The 14208-nt window shown below is 65.7% G+C and overlaps 3 protein-coding genes across 3 annotated transcripts; 1 reads left to right on the top strand and 2 right to left on the bottom strand.

The window, feature by feature from the left end:
- Positions 1–767: 767 nt before the first annotated feature.
- Positions 768–2199, top strand: EMIHUDRAFT_230450 (hypothetical protein; the record flags this gene model as incomplete). The annotated part of the gene is made up of 6 exons (XM_005785052.1): positions 768–779; positions 1284–1325; positions 1406–1693; positions 1726–1791; positions 1866–1900; positions 2046–2199. The coding sequence occupies 6 exons, from the start codon at positions 768–770 to the stop codon at positions 2197–2199; spliced, it is 597 nt and encodes a 198-aa protein (XP_005785109.1).
- Positions 2200–2492: 293 nt separating this feature from the next.
- On the bottom strand, positions 2493–4437 carry EMIHUDRAFT_230449 (hypothetical protein; the record flags this gene model as incomplete). The annotated part of the gene is made up of 4 exons (XM_005785051.1): positions 2493–2666; positions 2732–2848; positions 3035–3762; positions 3993–4437. 4 exons carry the CDS (start codon positions 4435–4437, stop codon positions 2493–2495), a joined length of 1464 nt encoding a protein of 487 aa, XP_005785108.1.
- A 1774-nt stretch (positions 4438–6211) lies between these two features.
- EMIHUDRAFT_441765 (hypothetical protein) lies at positions 6212–9454 on the bottom strand. The gene is made up of 3 exons (XM_005785050.1): positions 8785–9454; positions 7500–8715; positions 6212–7197 (listed from the first exon to the last, which is right to left on the bottom strand). Exons 1-3 carry the CDS (start codon positions 9395–9397, stop codon positions 6747–6749), a joined length of 2280 nt encoding a protein of 759 aa, XP_005785107.1. The 5' UTR covers positions 9398–9454; the 3' UTR covers positions 6212–6746.
- Positions 9455–14208: the final 4754 nt, after the last annotated feature.

Raw genomic sequence — 14208 nt, 5'->3', positions numbered from 1 at the left:
ATTTTAAAGGCTTCAGGATTCCTTTAACATTTAAGTTGGAATTTTGGAGCCGGAATAAAAAAATTTGACCCCAGGAAAACCTATTATGGACTACGAATTCAGGCCAAATTGCGGAAACTAACCCCTCACAAAAGGGAAAAAAAAACCGGTTCCGGGGCCCCCCCTTGAGGTTGACCGGTATGAATAAGCTTAATAGAAGGGCCCCGCGTTGGGGTGGGCGGGGCAAGGGACCGAGGGACCGGCGCGCGCGGAGCGAGGCGGGGCGGGCGGGCGAGAGCGCGGGGCGGCGCGGGCGGCGGCGGCGCGGGCGGCGGCGGCGCGGGCGGCGGCGGCGCGGGCGGCGGCGGCGCAGGCGCGGGCGGCGGCGGCGGCCGAGCAGTGCGGGCAGAGGCGGCGTCTGAGACGGAGAGCGAGGGAGGCAGCGACGACGACGACGACGAGGAGGAGGAGGAGGAGGAGGAGGAGGGGGAGGAGACCGAGGTGGAGGCTGACGACGACGTCGAGAGCGCACCAGCGCGCGCGTCTGCTACAGCACTGTCCCGCACCATCTCCGAGTGTTTTGCGCCGGCGCCGCTGCTCGCCGCCCTGTGCGACGCAGTCCTTCGTGAGCGGCGTCTAATTCACAGCTCTCCGGTGTGAGCAGGCGCCGCTGCTCGCCTCCCCGTATGACGCCGCCCTGTGGAGCCGGCCGTTACCAGCCGTCGCCATCGTCAATTTCGCAGACCTACCGCCGCGGCCACTGGCGGGCAGCCCTAGAAGGGGAGGGGATGTTCTCTTCCGTGTGTCCCAACTAGCGCTCGAGAGGAGACTCACTCCGCCGCACTCCGCCGTACTCAGCCGTGTTCGCGGGATTCACACCCGGCTCTATTCAAGGGGTGCTTCTCAGGAGAGGCCGTCTTCACACCCCTGACCTCTGCGTATTCACGCTACACAACCCCAAGCCCAAAGACGCACACGCACAGAGAGTCGAGAAGGGAGAGAGGGTCTCGACGGCAGTCAGAAGGCAGCACCGGGTCCCGGGAAGGCGAATGCGAGGACGGCCTCTAGTGCGAGCTCTAGCGTGTACACCCCTGCTGGCTGCCCATACCCCCACGGTACCCGAACCCTAGGCCATACCCCCACGGTACCCGCACCCTAGGCCATACCCCCACGGTACCCGAACCCTAGGCCATACCCCCACGGTACCCGCACCCTAGGCCATACCCCCACGGTACCCGAACCCTAGGCCATACCCCCACGGTACCCGAACCCTAGGCCATACCCCCACGGTACCCGAACCCTAGGCGGGCAGCCCTCGTGGCTGGGTGCCGGCTCGCTTCGCGTGGGTCCCCCGCTCCCGCCGCCCGAGACCCGTCCTCGACCTTTCCTCGACCTTTCCTCGACCTTTCCTGGACAAGTCCCGCAGGCGCCTCCTCCCGCCGCCGAGGACATCTGCGACGTTTGCGGTGGCGCCTCCGCCCCCGGGGACGCCCTCCTAGGCTGCATCGACGCGTGCGGCCGCCTCTTCCACTTCGGCTGCCTCGACAACCCGCCCAAGCGGCGGCCGAGGAGCGGCGCGTTGCTTTGCCCCGAGTGCCGCGCGGCGGCGCCTGCCAGGGCCCTCAAGGAGGCCCTCAAGGACTCCCCGGCTCAGAAGCGGGCGCGCAAGGCGGCGCCCAAGGAGGCGCGGCCGCTGTCCGAGCGCGAGACACTAGTGAGTGAGGCTAGTGAGTCGGCGATTAGCAGGCGCCGCCGCTCTCCGAGTACGAGCGCGAGCGGCAGAGGAACATCGAGAGCAACCAGCAGAAGCTGGTGAGCGAGCCACGCCCCGGGGCGCGGCGCGCAACCTCGGGCAATCTCGGCGCATCTCGCACAATCTCGGGTAGGCGGAGCTTGGCCTCGAGCCTGCGGTGCCGACCAAGTCGCGGCCGAGGGGCGGGCGGGCGCGCGGGCGCGGGCGAGGCACAGGCGACGAGGCGTGGCGGCCGGGCGCCGGCTCGTGAGGCGCGCAGCGGTCCATGGCGGTGGCGAGCCCTCTCCGGACTCCGGCGCCGCGTGCGCACCAGTCAGCGGGCGCTAGGCTCGAGTGAGCACTTGTGGACCGACGCGTACACTGCCGCACCGCCCCCTTCCTCGATCATGCGCGTTTGCATTTATCCGGTCCGTGTTTATGTTACTGTGATCTCTTGCCGTGCGTGCCGCGAGTACGTCTCAGTGTAAGCCTAGGTATATGAAGGGGGCAAGAGGAACACACACGCTCGCCGAGTGGTAGGGCCAACCCTCGCTCTCTACGATTACAACGCTGGTCCGTGGCCGCTGGCGCTGCCGCACGCGCCGCTCGCGCCCGGGCCCGAGAGAGACTGCGTCGCCGTCGGGGTGCCTGCAGGTGAAGGCTGAAGTCCCGCGGGCGGGCGGGGCTCCCCCGGGCAGGGCCCGCCCCGCACGGCTTCAGCGTTTACTTTCCTCATTAGAGTTGCGATACCCACATCGGGCCAAAGGCCGCCAAACATGCATCACCACCTCGCCTCGGCCGACGTCTTGGTCCCCGAGGGCGGCAGCATGGCAATGACCGCGACCGTGTCGCCGTGGTGCCAATTGATCAGCTTCTCGGCCTTGTCGCGCGGGTTGAGCACGAGGGTCTTGCCGTCGACGAGGTAGCCGATCGCGATCTCGCCATAGGCGAGCGCCTATACATGTGCATGCGCATGTCACGGGACGCCGTGGCTAATGCGATTCCGACTGAGACGAGCACCTTGGAGGCGAGCTTGAGGAAGCTGCAGCACCTTCCGTCCTTGACATACTTTGTTGACGGGTGGATGAGGAGGCTCGGCCCCGTCGACTCGAGGAGGGTATTCAGGATCGGGCTCACCTGTGGGGCAACGCAGTATCAGCGCCCGGCGGCAGAAAGGGAGCTCAGTGGACTGCGGCGTAAAGGGTTGAGTGCGATGGCGGCTACGATGACGGCGGCGGCGGGTCTTGGTTGGCGCGGCGTCGGGGCGGCGTCGGGCGGGCATGCCTCGGCCCGCTCGGAGATCATCGCGACGATGCGTGCGACCAGCTCATTGGATGCGACAAAGTCGCCTTCGGCGAGGCCGCTCGCCCGCACGTTGCGCTGGAGTGAGATATCTCTCAGCTCGGTGACCACGGTGCACTCCGAGTTGAGCTCGCGTGATGCGCGCCGGCGGCGGCCGCTCCGGTGGCTCTGCCGGAGGGTGTGCCAATGAGAGGGGGAAGCGCCGCCCGCCGACGTGGGATTGGCGTCGTCCAGCCGCGGGCGACGGTCCGACGCGAGCTCGAGCGGAATTCCCTCGGCGAGCGGCGGCAGCGTGGTGGTCGGGTCGTGGCACCAGCGCCGCTGTATGTCGCGAGTAAGCATCAGAGCAGCGAGGGCGAGCGAGTCGGCGTGGGTCGGATCGCCGCTTTGGCCGTGGTCCGAGAGGATGAGGATCGCGTCGCACGCGAGCAGCGGCAGCATCTCGAGGGCGTGCCTGCTGACCACCGACTCGACGATGTGAGTCAGCGTCAGGTTCTGCAGACCGTCCCGCCGGTGCCGGCCATCGGCGTTCATCTGGAGCTCCCGCTCGTCGAGCGGCAGCTGCGCGGCGATGGTGAGAGTAGAGCCGTGCGGCGCAATCTCATCCAGGTATGCAACCATGTCCGCCACGTCGTTGCGCCAGCCGAGGAAGAGGTAGTGTTGCGCACGGTCAGCCCCAACCAGCCCGTGGCCGCGCGGTGTGTGCTCCTCCTCCGAGTCGTCCTCCTCTTCCTCGCTCGGCTTGGCGCCTGGCGAGATGGGGCAAGGGGTGCGGCGAGCTGTGCGGAGGCATTGCACGACGTGGGAGGATTCTACGTCGCCCCCGCTCTCTTCCCCTCTCTTGCCTCACTGGCTGTGGCATCTCGGCTGCATCTCGGCCGCATCTCGGCGCACCGCGCGGGGTGGTGGTGGTGGCGCTGGGGCCGAGTGGAGTCACCCGCGGGCCGTACGTGTCGTCGTCCTCGGCAATCACAATCACCTGGCGACATTCGCACTGAGCTTAGCCGAGATTCGCCGAGCCCAAGCCGAGATAGCACGAGCACCTCATCGTGGTCGTCGACCAACTCATCGGGGCCGGGGATGAGGATGATGCTGCCGTTGCGCTTGCGCAAGCCGATGGGTACAGCGCCCTCAAGCGTATCCTCGAGGAAGATGGAGTGGAAGGAGCGGCCAACCAGATCGGGCCAGGCGCGGAGGTAGAACTCGTCGCCCTCAAAACCGAGGAGCGACTCGAGCACCGACGCGAGTGCTGGCTGGCGGGCGCAATTGATCATCATGCGGCCGATGGTGTCGTTCGCAACGACGCACTCAATCGGGTGCCGCGCGACGAGCCGCACGTTCTCCACGTTGTCCACGTCGCGCACCTCGGCGACAATATGGCCGGCGAGCTTGGGAAAGGCGGAGAGGGCGACGACGGTGCGCATCACTTTGGCGTCAGACTCGTCCGCCGAGATATCGAGGTCGGCGAGGATGACGACTGACTTTGCGGTTGGCGCACAGACCTTGAGCAGCGACTCCGCCTGTACCACAGAGGGAGAGGTGATGAGAAGGCCGTCCGGATGACCAAGCACGTTCCCCAGGAGATTGGCCGCGCGCGCGTCAGCACGGCGCTCGTTTTTGCCGCCGCGCGCAAAGGGGTCTCGGCGAGTGGGTGTGGAACTCACCTCGCTGCTCGACCAGACACCCTTCGCATCGGCCCATGCCTGCCACGTCTCCGGAGGACGGGGAGGTCAGGCCGGGCATGCCGCGCCCGAGGCGGCGGGCCGTCCGGGCGGGCAATGTCGACGAGTTCCTCAACCTGGCCAAGACCGTGATGGAGCAGTGCGATGTGCGCTCGACGCGGCCCCAGTCGGCGCCCGCCAACCTGCTCACCCCGTCGTCGGTCGACTTGTCGCGCAACAGCTCTGTGGCCTCGCAGCTCTGCGAGCTCGAGGCGCGCACTCCTGAGACACTGCCCAGACCCACTGAGACGCTACCGAGACCCCCGACGGACGCGATATCCGGGTAGATGCCACCAGCCAGTCGCAAGACACGCTCCCAAAATGCCTATCGATTAGCACGACGCGCCACAGCTCTCTGCCATCCTTTTGACACGCCTGCTGCCCCTCCCGCCGGCCCTGACGCCGCCCCGGCCTCCGCTCCGCAGGCTGTGCCAACTGCCTCCTCCTGCGCTCCGACGCGGCGATCGAGTCCCGCCCCTCTCTCCGTCCCCCCGCCAGAGAGGCAGTCGGTTTCCCGCCACAGCTGCTCCGATTTGCCTCGGGGCGCCGACCCTCGGTTCGTCGCGCCCTTCGCCGTGGTGGCGCAGTCGGCTGCCGAGCGCCCCATGCGCCGCTCCCTCAGCGCCCACCAGGGCGCTCTCAGATCGCCCACTAGGGGCATCGAGCAGCCGCCCTACCGGATGGTCAACGAAGAGCGGCGGAGGGGAGTGGTCTCGTCCGAGTGCGTCGCGCAATACCACACCCTCGACCAACACGCACGCATCCAGCGGCTGAAGCGCTTCGGTCACATCTTCTGACGGGATCCTCTGAGGCGCGCGCGCAAGAGCGAGCGCGGGGCTGCCCGCGGCGCGGGCTCGGCCTTGGGGCAGAGAGTGCTTTGGAGGCACACCCTGGTTCCTGCGAAGGATGGAAGGATGGATGGTCGGCGGCCGGCGGGGCCAAGTAGACAGACGCGCGGCAGTAGGGGTCAGGAGGGTGACGCCGGGAGGGAGGTATTAGCGCGCGCGAGATATATTCTAGCAGACCGGCCCAGGAAATATTTGTTTTCGATTTTTTTATTAACATTATCGTCTCGCCCCGCCAGCCGGCGCCGCTCAGGCCCATCGCCCCGTCAACCCCCCGGCTGCCTAAAACCCGCTTGCTCGTCACCGGCGAACTGGTCGCGGCGGTGGTGCCGCCCGGGGTGATGGCGGGCCGACTGAGCGCCAAGGCTTGCAACCGCATCGCGAACGCACGCCTGGCATGCTTTGCCGGTTTATCCACGACGGCGGCGCCGCATTATGAGGGCACAAACGCAACCCTGTCTGCACGTCTCGCGCGCGCGTGAACAGGGCTCCAGGCCCCAAATGACGTGTGAGTGTTAGATTTGTTTGGTATTGCTAAAAATCTCTCTTATGAGGGTGATTGGGCAGGACACGACGGGAGACGTTGCAAAGCGCCGCGTTGCGCCCCGCTTCGCGCCAAGATGTACGGAATGTGCAGAACACCTTTAGCAAGCTTTAGCAAATGTCCCCACTGGGCCGGGAGCAAGCTACTAGTACTATGCCTCAGCCGAGCCCACGCACCTAGCCACGCTACTAGTACTATGCATCACATGGGACGATCCAAAAGCACTGAAAGCACACACGCGCACACGCCGCCTCGCGCAACGGCGGAGGCCGGCACGCAAGCGGGGGCAACATGGCACAGAGACAAAACAGAGAGAGCGAGTCAGGTCACGTGTTGTTTGAGTAGGGTAGAGCATGGCGTGGGACTGCGAGAGCGAGCATGCTCCATGTCGACTCCATGCACCGGGTCCAGGCAGGGAGCCGGCACCAGAGGGGCAGGTCCTCCCGGCAAGGCCAGAGAGGGGCGGGGGCGAGGCAACCGACCAGCCAGCAACCGACCAGCCGGCCGATCAGGCCGACGGAATAGGCGGCGGCGTGGGTCCGTGCGGCAGCCAGCTGGTGATAGAGGGGTGGTGGGGGCGGTCATCGAAGCTCAGAGGCCGACCGGCGCCACTCGCCCTCCGGTCAGGCGAGGTGTGTCTCGGAAGTGTCTCGGAAGTGTCGAAGCTGCTCCTGTGCCAGCTCCGTCCCCGGGCGGGCGAGCGAGGGCAGCGAGGGAGGGCGCGAGGCGGCGGCGGCGGCGAGGGTGGCGGCGAGGCGGCGGCCGAAAGGCAAGCCGTCGAAGAAGGGCTGAAACTGCTCCGTGCCGGGGATGTTTTGGAGGATGGCCTCCTCCAGCATCGGGTCCACGTCGCTAGGCAGCTCGTCCTCGCACTCGGAGCGGCTCCCGCCGATCGGGCAGCGCCGCTTCCCGCCGTTGCCGTCCTGGGACGGCGCGAATGCCACCGTCTCGTCCGTCAGAAAGTAGCAGGCGCCGAGGACGACGACGGCGGCGAACGTGCCGGCGACAGTGAGCACGGCCACGCGCTTGAAGAGCCAGATGAAGAGGGCGTAGTGGCGCGCGCCGAGCCACCGCCTAGATGGTGGGACGCGTGGGGGGGCGTGGGGAGGTGTGGGGGGGCGTGGGGAGGTGTGGGGAGGCGTGGGGAGGTGTGGGGAGGTGTGGGGAGGTGTGGGGAGGTGTGGGGAGATGTGGGGAGATGTGGGGGGGTGTGGGGAGGTGTGGGGAGGTGTGGGGAGATGTGGGGAGGCGTGGGGAGATGTGGGGAGGTGTGAGGAGGCGTGGGGAGGCGTGAAGAGGCGTGGGGAGGTGTGGGGAGATATGCGCACGCCTCTACCTCTTGGCTACATCTCGGCTACATCTCGGCTAGAGCTCGCCTCAGGTAGAACTCGACGGTTCGCTGCCCCCACAGCTGCCTGTTGACGCGGGAGAGCCAGCAGCGGACGCCGAAGCCGAGAAGCACGAGTGCGAGAGCGAGCAGGGAGAGGAGGAAGAAGGCGAACCGCAGCAGCGCGTGCAGCACCGGCACCTCCTTGAGGACGACGGCGTTGACCTCCGTCGGTACGCCGCGAAAGACGCGGTCTCCTTCGAAGTTGTAGATCGAGTTGTCGCCGCGCCCCTCGCACATCAGCATGTCAAAGTCGACGATCGTGTTGAGGAACCCCTTGGACGCGAAGGGTGTGCCCTCGCCCAAGCCGTGCACCTCCATCGTCGTCGCCTCCTCGTCAAAGGTGGCGTCGCAGGAAGTGACGAAGTGCTGCAGGTTGAGCGGGTCGGTCTCGATGGTCACCTGCCCCCTCCCCGACACCCGCGCGTAGCCGGAGCCAAGGTACAAGGCACCCCACGCGCCATACACCTCGTACTCTGCGCGCGACCCGAAGTGCACTTCGGACAGCTTCATCGCGGTGCTCTTTGCGGGCATCAGCAGCGGCAGCGCGATCACGTCGTCCTCGTAGCAAGCGGAGAGCTCGAACGCGTTGATCTCGAGTGCCTCGAGCGAGACGTTCTTCAGCTTGACCACCACGCCGAGTACGTCGGCGCGCGGCTTGAGGTTGTTGCCAAGCACAGGCTGCGGAAAGTCAATCTGGCTGATGGCGCTGTCGATGCGCCGCTCGATAAAGTTCGACATCCAGACCGGGGACGCGTGGCAGCCGTTGCCCGTCGACCCATCCCTCAGCCACGGCCAGGCGACAAAGGCGAGCGAGGTGAGGGAGGTGATTGCGAGGACGGTGAAGGCGATCAGCAGCGGCACCAGCACCAGCCACGCGCACGACCAGGTGATGCACCGCTTCGCGCCTTTGTTGTCGCGGCGCGTGAGGAAGGCGGGGAGCAGTGGGTTCTGGTCCGAGAGGATGATGGAACCAAGCTGGCGCGAGAAGAGTGACTTCCGCGTCATCTGCTGCGCCACCAGCACCTGCCGTGCACGCGCCCACGACGAACCCACCGCATGCTGAGCTGACTCGAGCACTGACCAGCGCCCGGTGCCGTTGCTGCCCTCGCTGGCCAGCCTTGCCCAGCCGCCCTTGCGCGCTGCCTTGGGCGACCTGGCGGGGCTGTGGAGCGACGCCCAGCCTCCCAGCCCCAGCTCGAGACCTAATGAGCAACTACTCCACCGTTACTAGTTCATAATTGATGAATAGCCTTCTAGCCCCAGCTCGAGACCGTTCCAGTTGGAAGAGAAGGAGCCAAACGGCTTCACCTCGGGAGGCCGCGCCTCTCTGCTGCCGTCGCGGGACACCTCCGGCGCGGCCCGTCCCGACGGCGTCTGCTGCCGCGACGGCGCGCTGTAGAAGGAGCGAGGCAGCCACGACGACGCGTTGTGGTCGTCGCCTGCGCCGTCGTTGCCATCGCCCGCCGCGATGCTGCCGCTGCTATCCGCGCCGGCGGAGGCCTCCTTGGCGCGGTCCCACGCGGCGTTGCTCCGCCAGTCGTGCTCCGTCGCGTACGACCGCTCGTCCAGCGGACCGAGCGCTCCTCCGTCACCGAGCAGCGACTCGGAGAGCTCGCGCGGCTCCGCGGCGCCGTCGCCGGCCAGCGGCGGCGGCAGGGAGTGGCGCGCCTCGGTGCGGTCGCCGTCGTCGTGCGACGAGTGCCGGATGATGCCGCGCGCGATCGCGAGCGCCTCCTCCTCGGAGCTAGGCACCGGCGGCGGGAAGCGCCGCTGCCCGGGGAGGCGAGGCGGCGAGCGGGTCGGGGTGACCGGCTGCTCGCCAACCATGCGAAAGCCGGCCCGCGCGGGCCGGCTGGCGCGGCTCTGCTGCTCGCGCGGAGGCATTCTGGTTGGATAGAGGATATTCACGAGGTGTCTCACGGCCCACGTCCGTGGCCCCGGGGGGCAAGGGAGACGGCCGAAATCCGCGAGCGCACGTCGAATTCTTTTTTGTTAGCGCCTCGTTGTTAATAGTACAAACGAGAGAGAGAGAGAGAGAGAGAGTGTCCACGTTGGAGCCAGGTGTGGTGTGGACGCGAGAATAGCTCCGCCGTTCATGGAGGCAACCGATGCGAGTCGACTGGTGTGTGTCGTCGTGGTTTCGTATCAAGAATTCTCTCTCTCTCAGTACAAACCCGATGGTCCCTTGCGAGCGGTCCTTCGTTGCAGTCGCACACACACGCACGCCATGCCGCACCGCGCGCCCGCCCACCGCCCCGCCCAGGCGGGAAAGAGATGAGGAGATGGGACAGCGAAGGAGGAGCACAAGCACGTATGGGAGGGTTCAGTTGTGCGCCACGCTGCCCGGCGTCTCTCACTTTCCGGGACAGCCCCGCCCTTTCGAGGCAGGAGAGTGACGGCTACCCCGTACGCCCTGTCGCTCTACCCCGACGCCGACCGCCCATTCTTAGGTTTCCGTCGAGTGACGAGTCTCGTCCGAGACGTCTAGTCTCATCCCGCCTCGTGGCATACCTTGTTCTAGTGTGTCATGGGAGTCCCTGTGGTGTTCTCGTGTGTGGGGGAGGCTCAGCAGCCCACCACAAGGGAGGTCAGTCTCGGCGTCGCATCTGCCGCGCCGAGATCCGACGGACCGAAGGGGTAGAGGCTAGCGCTCTCTGTCGAGAGACGCGCAATACTCAAGACAATAATTACTACCACCTTCGTACAACTCAACGTGCATTCATGCAACGCGTGCAACGCTGCACATTGCTCAGGGTTCGAGCAGGTGCTTCCGACCTCGACGAGCCGATGACCGTTGAGCCTCTGCCCTGCGCGCCCAGCTGGCTACGAGCCAACCGCGTCAACAACGAGCGGTGCCTTCCCCGTATCCGCCTTGAGCTCCCCGCGCAGCTTGTCCATCAACGCCTCAACGCGCTTCTCCAACGCCTTCTCCATCTTGGCGTCGACCTGACTGAAGTCCACCCCCTCCACAGCAACCTGCTTGAGCGCGAGGGGGGCCACAACGCCGACGGATGACAGGGCGAGGATGAACAGGATGGTGAACGCCAGCGCAGGGGGCTTGATTGCACTTGCGAATACCTCTGGTACAACGGACTGTGCGACTGCCACGAACTGGAATCTTGCCTCGAGCCAGACAGGCTCGCCTCGTTAGGGGCGGCTTGCACAAGCATCACCGCAAAGAAGGATGAGTGCTGCAGCGTCTCCCCTCCCGTACCTAAACCTCCGCCCGCGCCTCCCCCGCGGGGGATCGCGCAATGCGTAGCTTTTGAGGCGATGAACGAATGCAGCTTGCAGGCGATCGATATATTTTCGGAATCAACCGCCTGGATTAACGTCACGGAAGAATGCATCAAGATGACATATTTCGGCACTAATGTCGGAGCCACCGCCGTGCCAGGCCTGAGACATGGAGGGCCGTGGGCCGACGGCGTGGCCGGATACCGAGGAGGCATCTTAGAGACAGGTCGGTATCCGGACGACCCAGGTCGTAATAAGCCGTACAATCCGGAACTAGGAGACACCATCTCGACCGACCCTGTCCCTTTCTCGAATGCGGGGTGCTGTGGCTTGATCCGCATCGGCTCACACGGTCACACAGGTCCGGAGAAGGGGTTCAACTCCAAAACGGTGCAGTGCATTAACGGGGCGGGAATTCCATACGACTGCACAAACTGCAAGGAGGTGACGAGCCTGGCCCCGAATTATTTAAACATCCATCCCTCATACACCACGACGAAGGTCAACGACAAGAGCTACGTGACCCTCAACAACGACCTGGGCCGTTGGGCCAAAAACATGTGGGTGCATTGCGATGGCGACCCTGGCCCGTGCCAAGACCCGCCGCCAGTCTGCGAGGGGCAGCCCACATTCTGGGACCCGCCGGGTCAGAATCTTGGCAACCGAGTATCGCCCTACGAGTGCCTCGAGCCCATTTACGTGGCCTCAGATGGAACTGGAGTAGACAGGTTTCCGGAGGTCCTGAACGCCAGGGGGCTGAGGTACCACAATTCTGGGTTAGCTCGTCTCTGCACGATTGAAGGCTGGGAGGCTGCGGGAGGAACTCAAAGGGACTCAAAGTGTGCGGAAGGTTCTATGTACTTCAACAACACGGTGTACACCGACCCTGCCTCCCCCTTCTATCCTGGGTCCCGAGACTGACCTGCTCGATGGGAGAGGGGGGGGGGGGGGGGCATTGGTCAACGATCGGCGGCGTTGGATCGCGGAGCATTGCGCTGTTTCGCTTGTGGAGCCGTGAGGAATGACGACACGGAGGCGGGGTTCGTCATTGAAACGCTTCAAAGCTCGGACTCCCTGTGGTGTATATTACTCTTCTCTTGGTGGTGTGTACTTTTAGCTAAAAGGGAGAGGGGGGTGTATTCTCTAGGCCCCTAAAGAGGCCCTACGCACGGCGTGAGAGCTCGGAAGCGAGCTTTGAGGCGGCAGGGCACGTCCGCTCGCAGTCGAGATCGGCGCAGGCGCCTCGCGCGCAGGCGCCTCGCGCGCTGGCCGGATGAGCGCCGGCCGTGCGAGGCGAGTCATCACGCTCGAAGACGAAGGCGAGACCCGAGTCCCGCTCGACGGTAGCGACGGCGACCCCTCGACGGTACGGCCGACGGCGATGGCGCTGGCGCAAGAGGCGCTGGCCGTCCCGATCGCTCGGCTACGGCTTCCAGACCCACGCAACTGGCAGCTTCGTTGCAACCACAACGGCGAAACGGTGTGGACGATGAAGGCGTCATGGAAGAACACAGCGGGCTGGTGGGGGGATGGCACGTGGGCCGTCGAGTATGACCCGACCAACACGCCCGTCCTCTTTGAGGATGACTGCTGCTTCAACGCCGACGCGACCATCGAGCTGCGGTCGGGCAAGATGATCCGCATGGACGAGCTCGCTGTCGGTGATGTCGTGCGGTCCGACGCGGCAGGCGGCTCTCGACGGTCTACACCATCGCGCATCACAAGGGCGATACCGCCCGCGCCGTCGGCTACCGCGCATCCTCCTCGAGAGCGGCCACGCCCTCGAGCGCACGGCCGTGTTTGTCGGCAAGCAGGCGCGCATGGCCGCCAACGTGCGCCTCGGCGACGAGCTCAACGTTGTCAACTGCGCCGTCACGCAGCGTGTGACGCAGACCACGACCGTGTGCAAGACCGGCGGCTTGCGTGCCCCATGTGCAACGGCGAGACATGCATCGAGGTCTGCGGCGTGGGCGCCGAAGGCACGCACCCGTACGTCGTTGGCCTGCACAGCGCATCGGTGAGATGGTTGAGGTGGGCAAAGAAGGGGTGCATTGTGGTGAGATGACTTGTGCTGCAACCTGCATCCAGGGTGCTGTTTTTTTTGAAAACATGGTGTCGATAACACGAGGTGAGAGGCCCCGTTGCGCATAGAGCGCCATAAGGGTTTCCAGGATCCAGCGTGGTTACATAGAGGCCCTCTGCCCCTGCCGCTCGCTGCCCTGGCCCCTGCCCCGACCAGGCTTTGTTTGGTGGCTTCGCTCCCTCGGCTGCGCTGCCTCGCCGCCCGCGCCCCCAGCAAACGGATCACACGCACGCAAAGACACCGCGGTCTTAGGCGGTCGGATCTGCGAATCTGCGTACGACAGGACTAGAAAGCACCGCGGCCTCCTCCCGGGCGGCGTATAGGCCCTGTCAAAGCCACAGACCGGGGGTCCCCACGCCACAACCTCGGCCGGCGTGTCGAGCCGGGTTGCGCACGCCCTCGCTCAGTTGTCCCTCTGCCCCTCCACGTAGGCGCAGCAGAGGCCGCAGCAGAGCCGCGGGAAGAACGTGCAGGTCTGCCAGCAGTCGGCGGGGCCGAAGGAGCTGCAGCAGCTCTTGAGGCAGCCTAGAAGCGGTGAGCCGCGGCACGAGATCATCCGAGACTGCCCGAGAGAGAGAAAGCACGCGCCACCCGGCGCTGCGGGTCTGGAGGGTGCCTCCAAGCAGGTTGCCTAACGGACAAAAAAGAAATCGTGCGGCCCAAAAAGAAATCGTTTGCTAGGGGCGCCTCCGCAGGTTGCCTATAGAGGTTGAACGGTGGTGGAGGCGAGGGAGGCGTTAGCGTGGGGACAACTCCGCTCGGAATGGGGGGCGGGGGCAGGGCGGCGCAGTGTAGTGTAGGATCGGGCGGATCATTCTCTCTCCCCCGGAGGCTGCGGCGGCCGAGGAGGCGAGAGCGGCTCGGCGGGGGGGGGGGGGGGGGCGGACCCAACCAGGGAGAGGGAGAAGGACGGTCCCGACGACCTGCAGCCTCATCGTGTCCATCAGGAACTCCCCGGCGTTTTCCCCGGGGAAAAAAATCTGCAGCATAAAATCCTTCTCGATCTTAAACCCCCCCGCCCACAGCTATCGGGGCTTGCAGAAACCCCGTTCACAGCGCCGGGCTACTGCGGAGGGGGGTCGTGATCATTTCCCCACCGCCAAATGTCGCCGCGCCGCCCGCCGCCTCGAGGCGCTTCTTGATCTGCGCCGCCTGAGACTCCCTGAGGTTGCCCACCTACGGAGAAACAGTCCCCCCTATGCCCCCTTGTGGAGGTTGGAGCGCAAGCACCGCCGCCCGCAGTGCGGTGTGCGGACACCCCCGGGCGATGTACGGTGATATTAAGGGCCTTGCCGCCCAATCTCAGCACGTCGCATACACAGGCGCCAGGGCGTGGACATGGGCGTGTGGAAGGCGTGCAGTGTGCAAGGGCTGG

This window comes from Emiliania huxleyi (genome assembly GCF_000372725.1).
Source record: "Emiliania huxleyi CCMP1516 chromosome Unknown EMIHUscaffold_164, whole genome shotgun sequence".
In the NCBI taxonomy this organism is placed as follows: Eukaryota; Haptophyta; order Isochrysidales; family Noelaerhabdaceae; genus Emiliania; species Emiliania huxleyi.
Note: the sequence above shows the minus strand (reverse complement) of the source record. Positions and strands in the feature narration are given on the sequence as shown.

What these genes read in the sequence shown, in the direction of transcription:
- EMIHUDRAFT_441765 (XM_005785050.1), bottom strand. Translation starts at nt 9,397, where the DNA reads ATGCCTCCGCGCGAGCAGCAGAGCCGCGCCAGCCGGCCCGCGCGGGCC. An exon ending in CTTCTCTTCCAACTGGAACG is followed by an intron (nt 8,716 to 8,784) that starts GTCTCGAGCTGG and finishes GTTGCTCATTAG; the next exon opens with GTCTCGAGCTGGGGCTGGGA. An exon ending in ACCGTCGAGTTCTACCTGAG is followed by an intron (nt 7,198 to 7,499) that starts GCGAGCTCTAGC and finishes CCCACCATCTAG; the next exon opens with GCGGTGGCTCGGCGCGCGCC.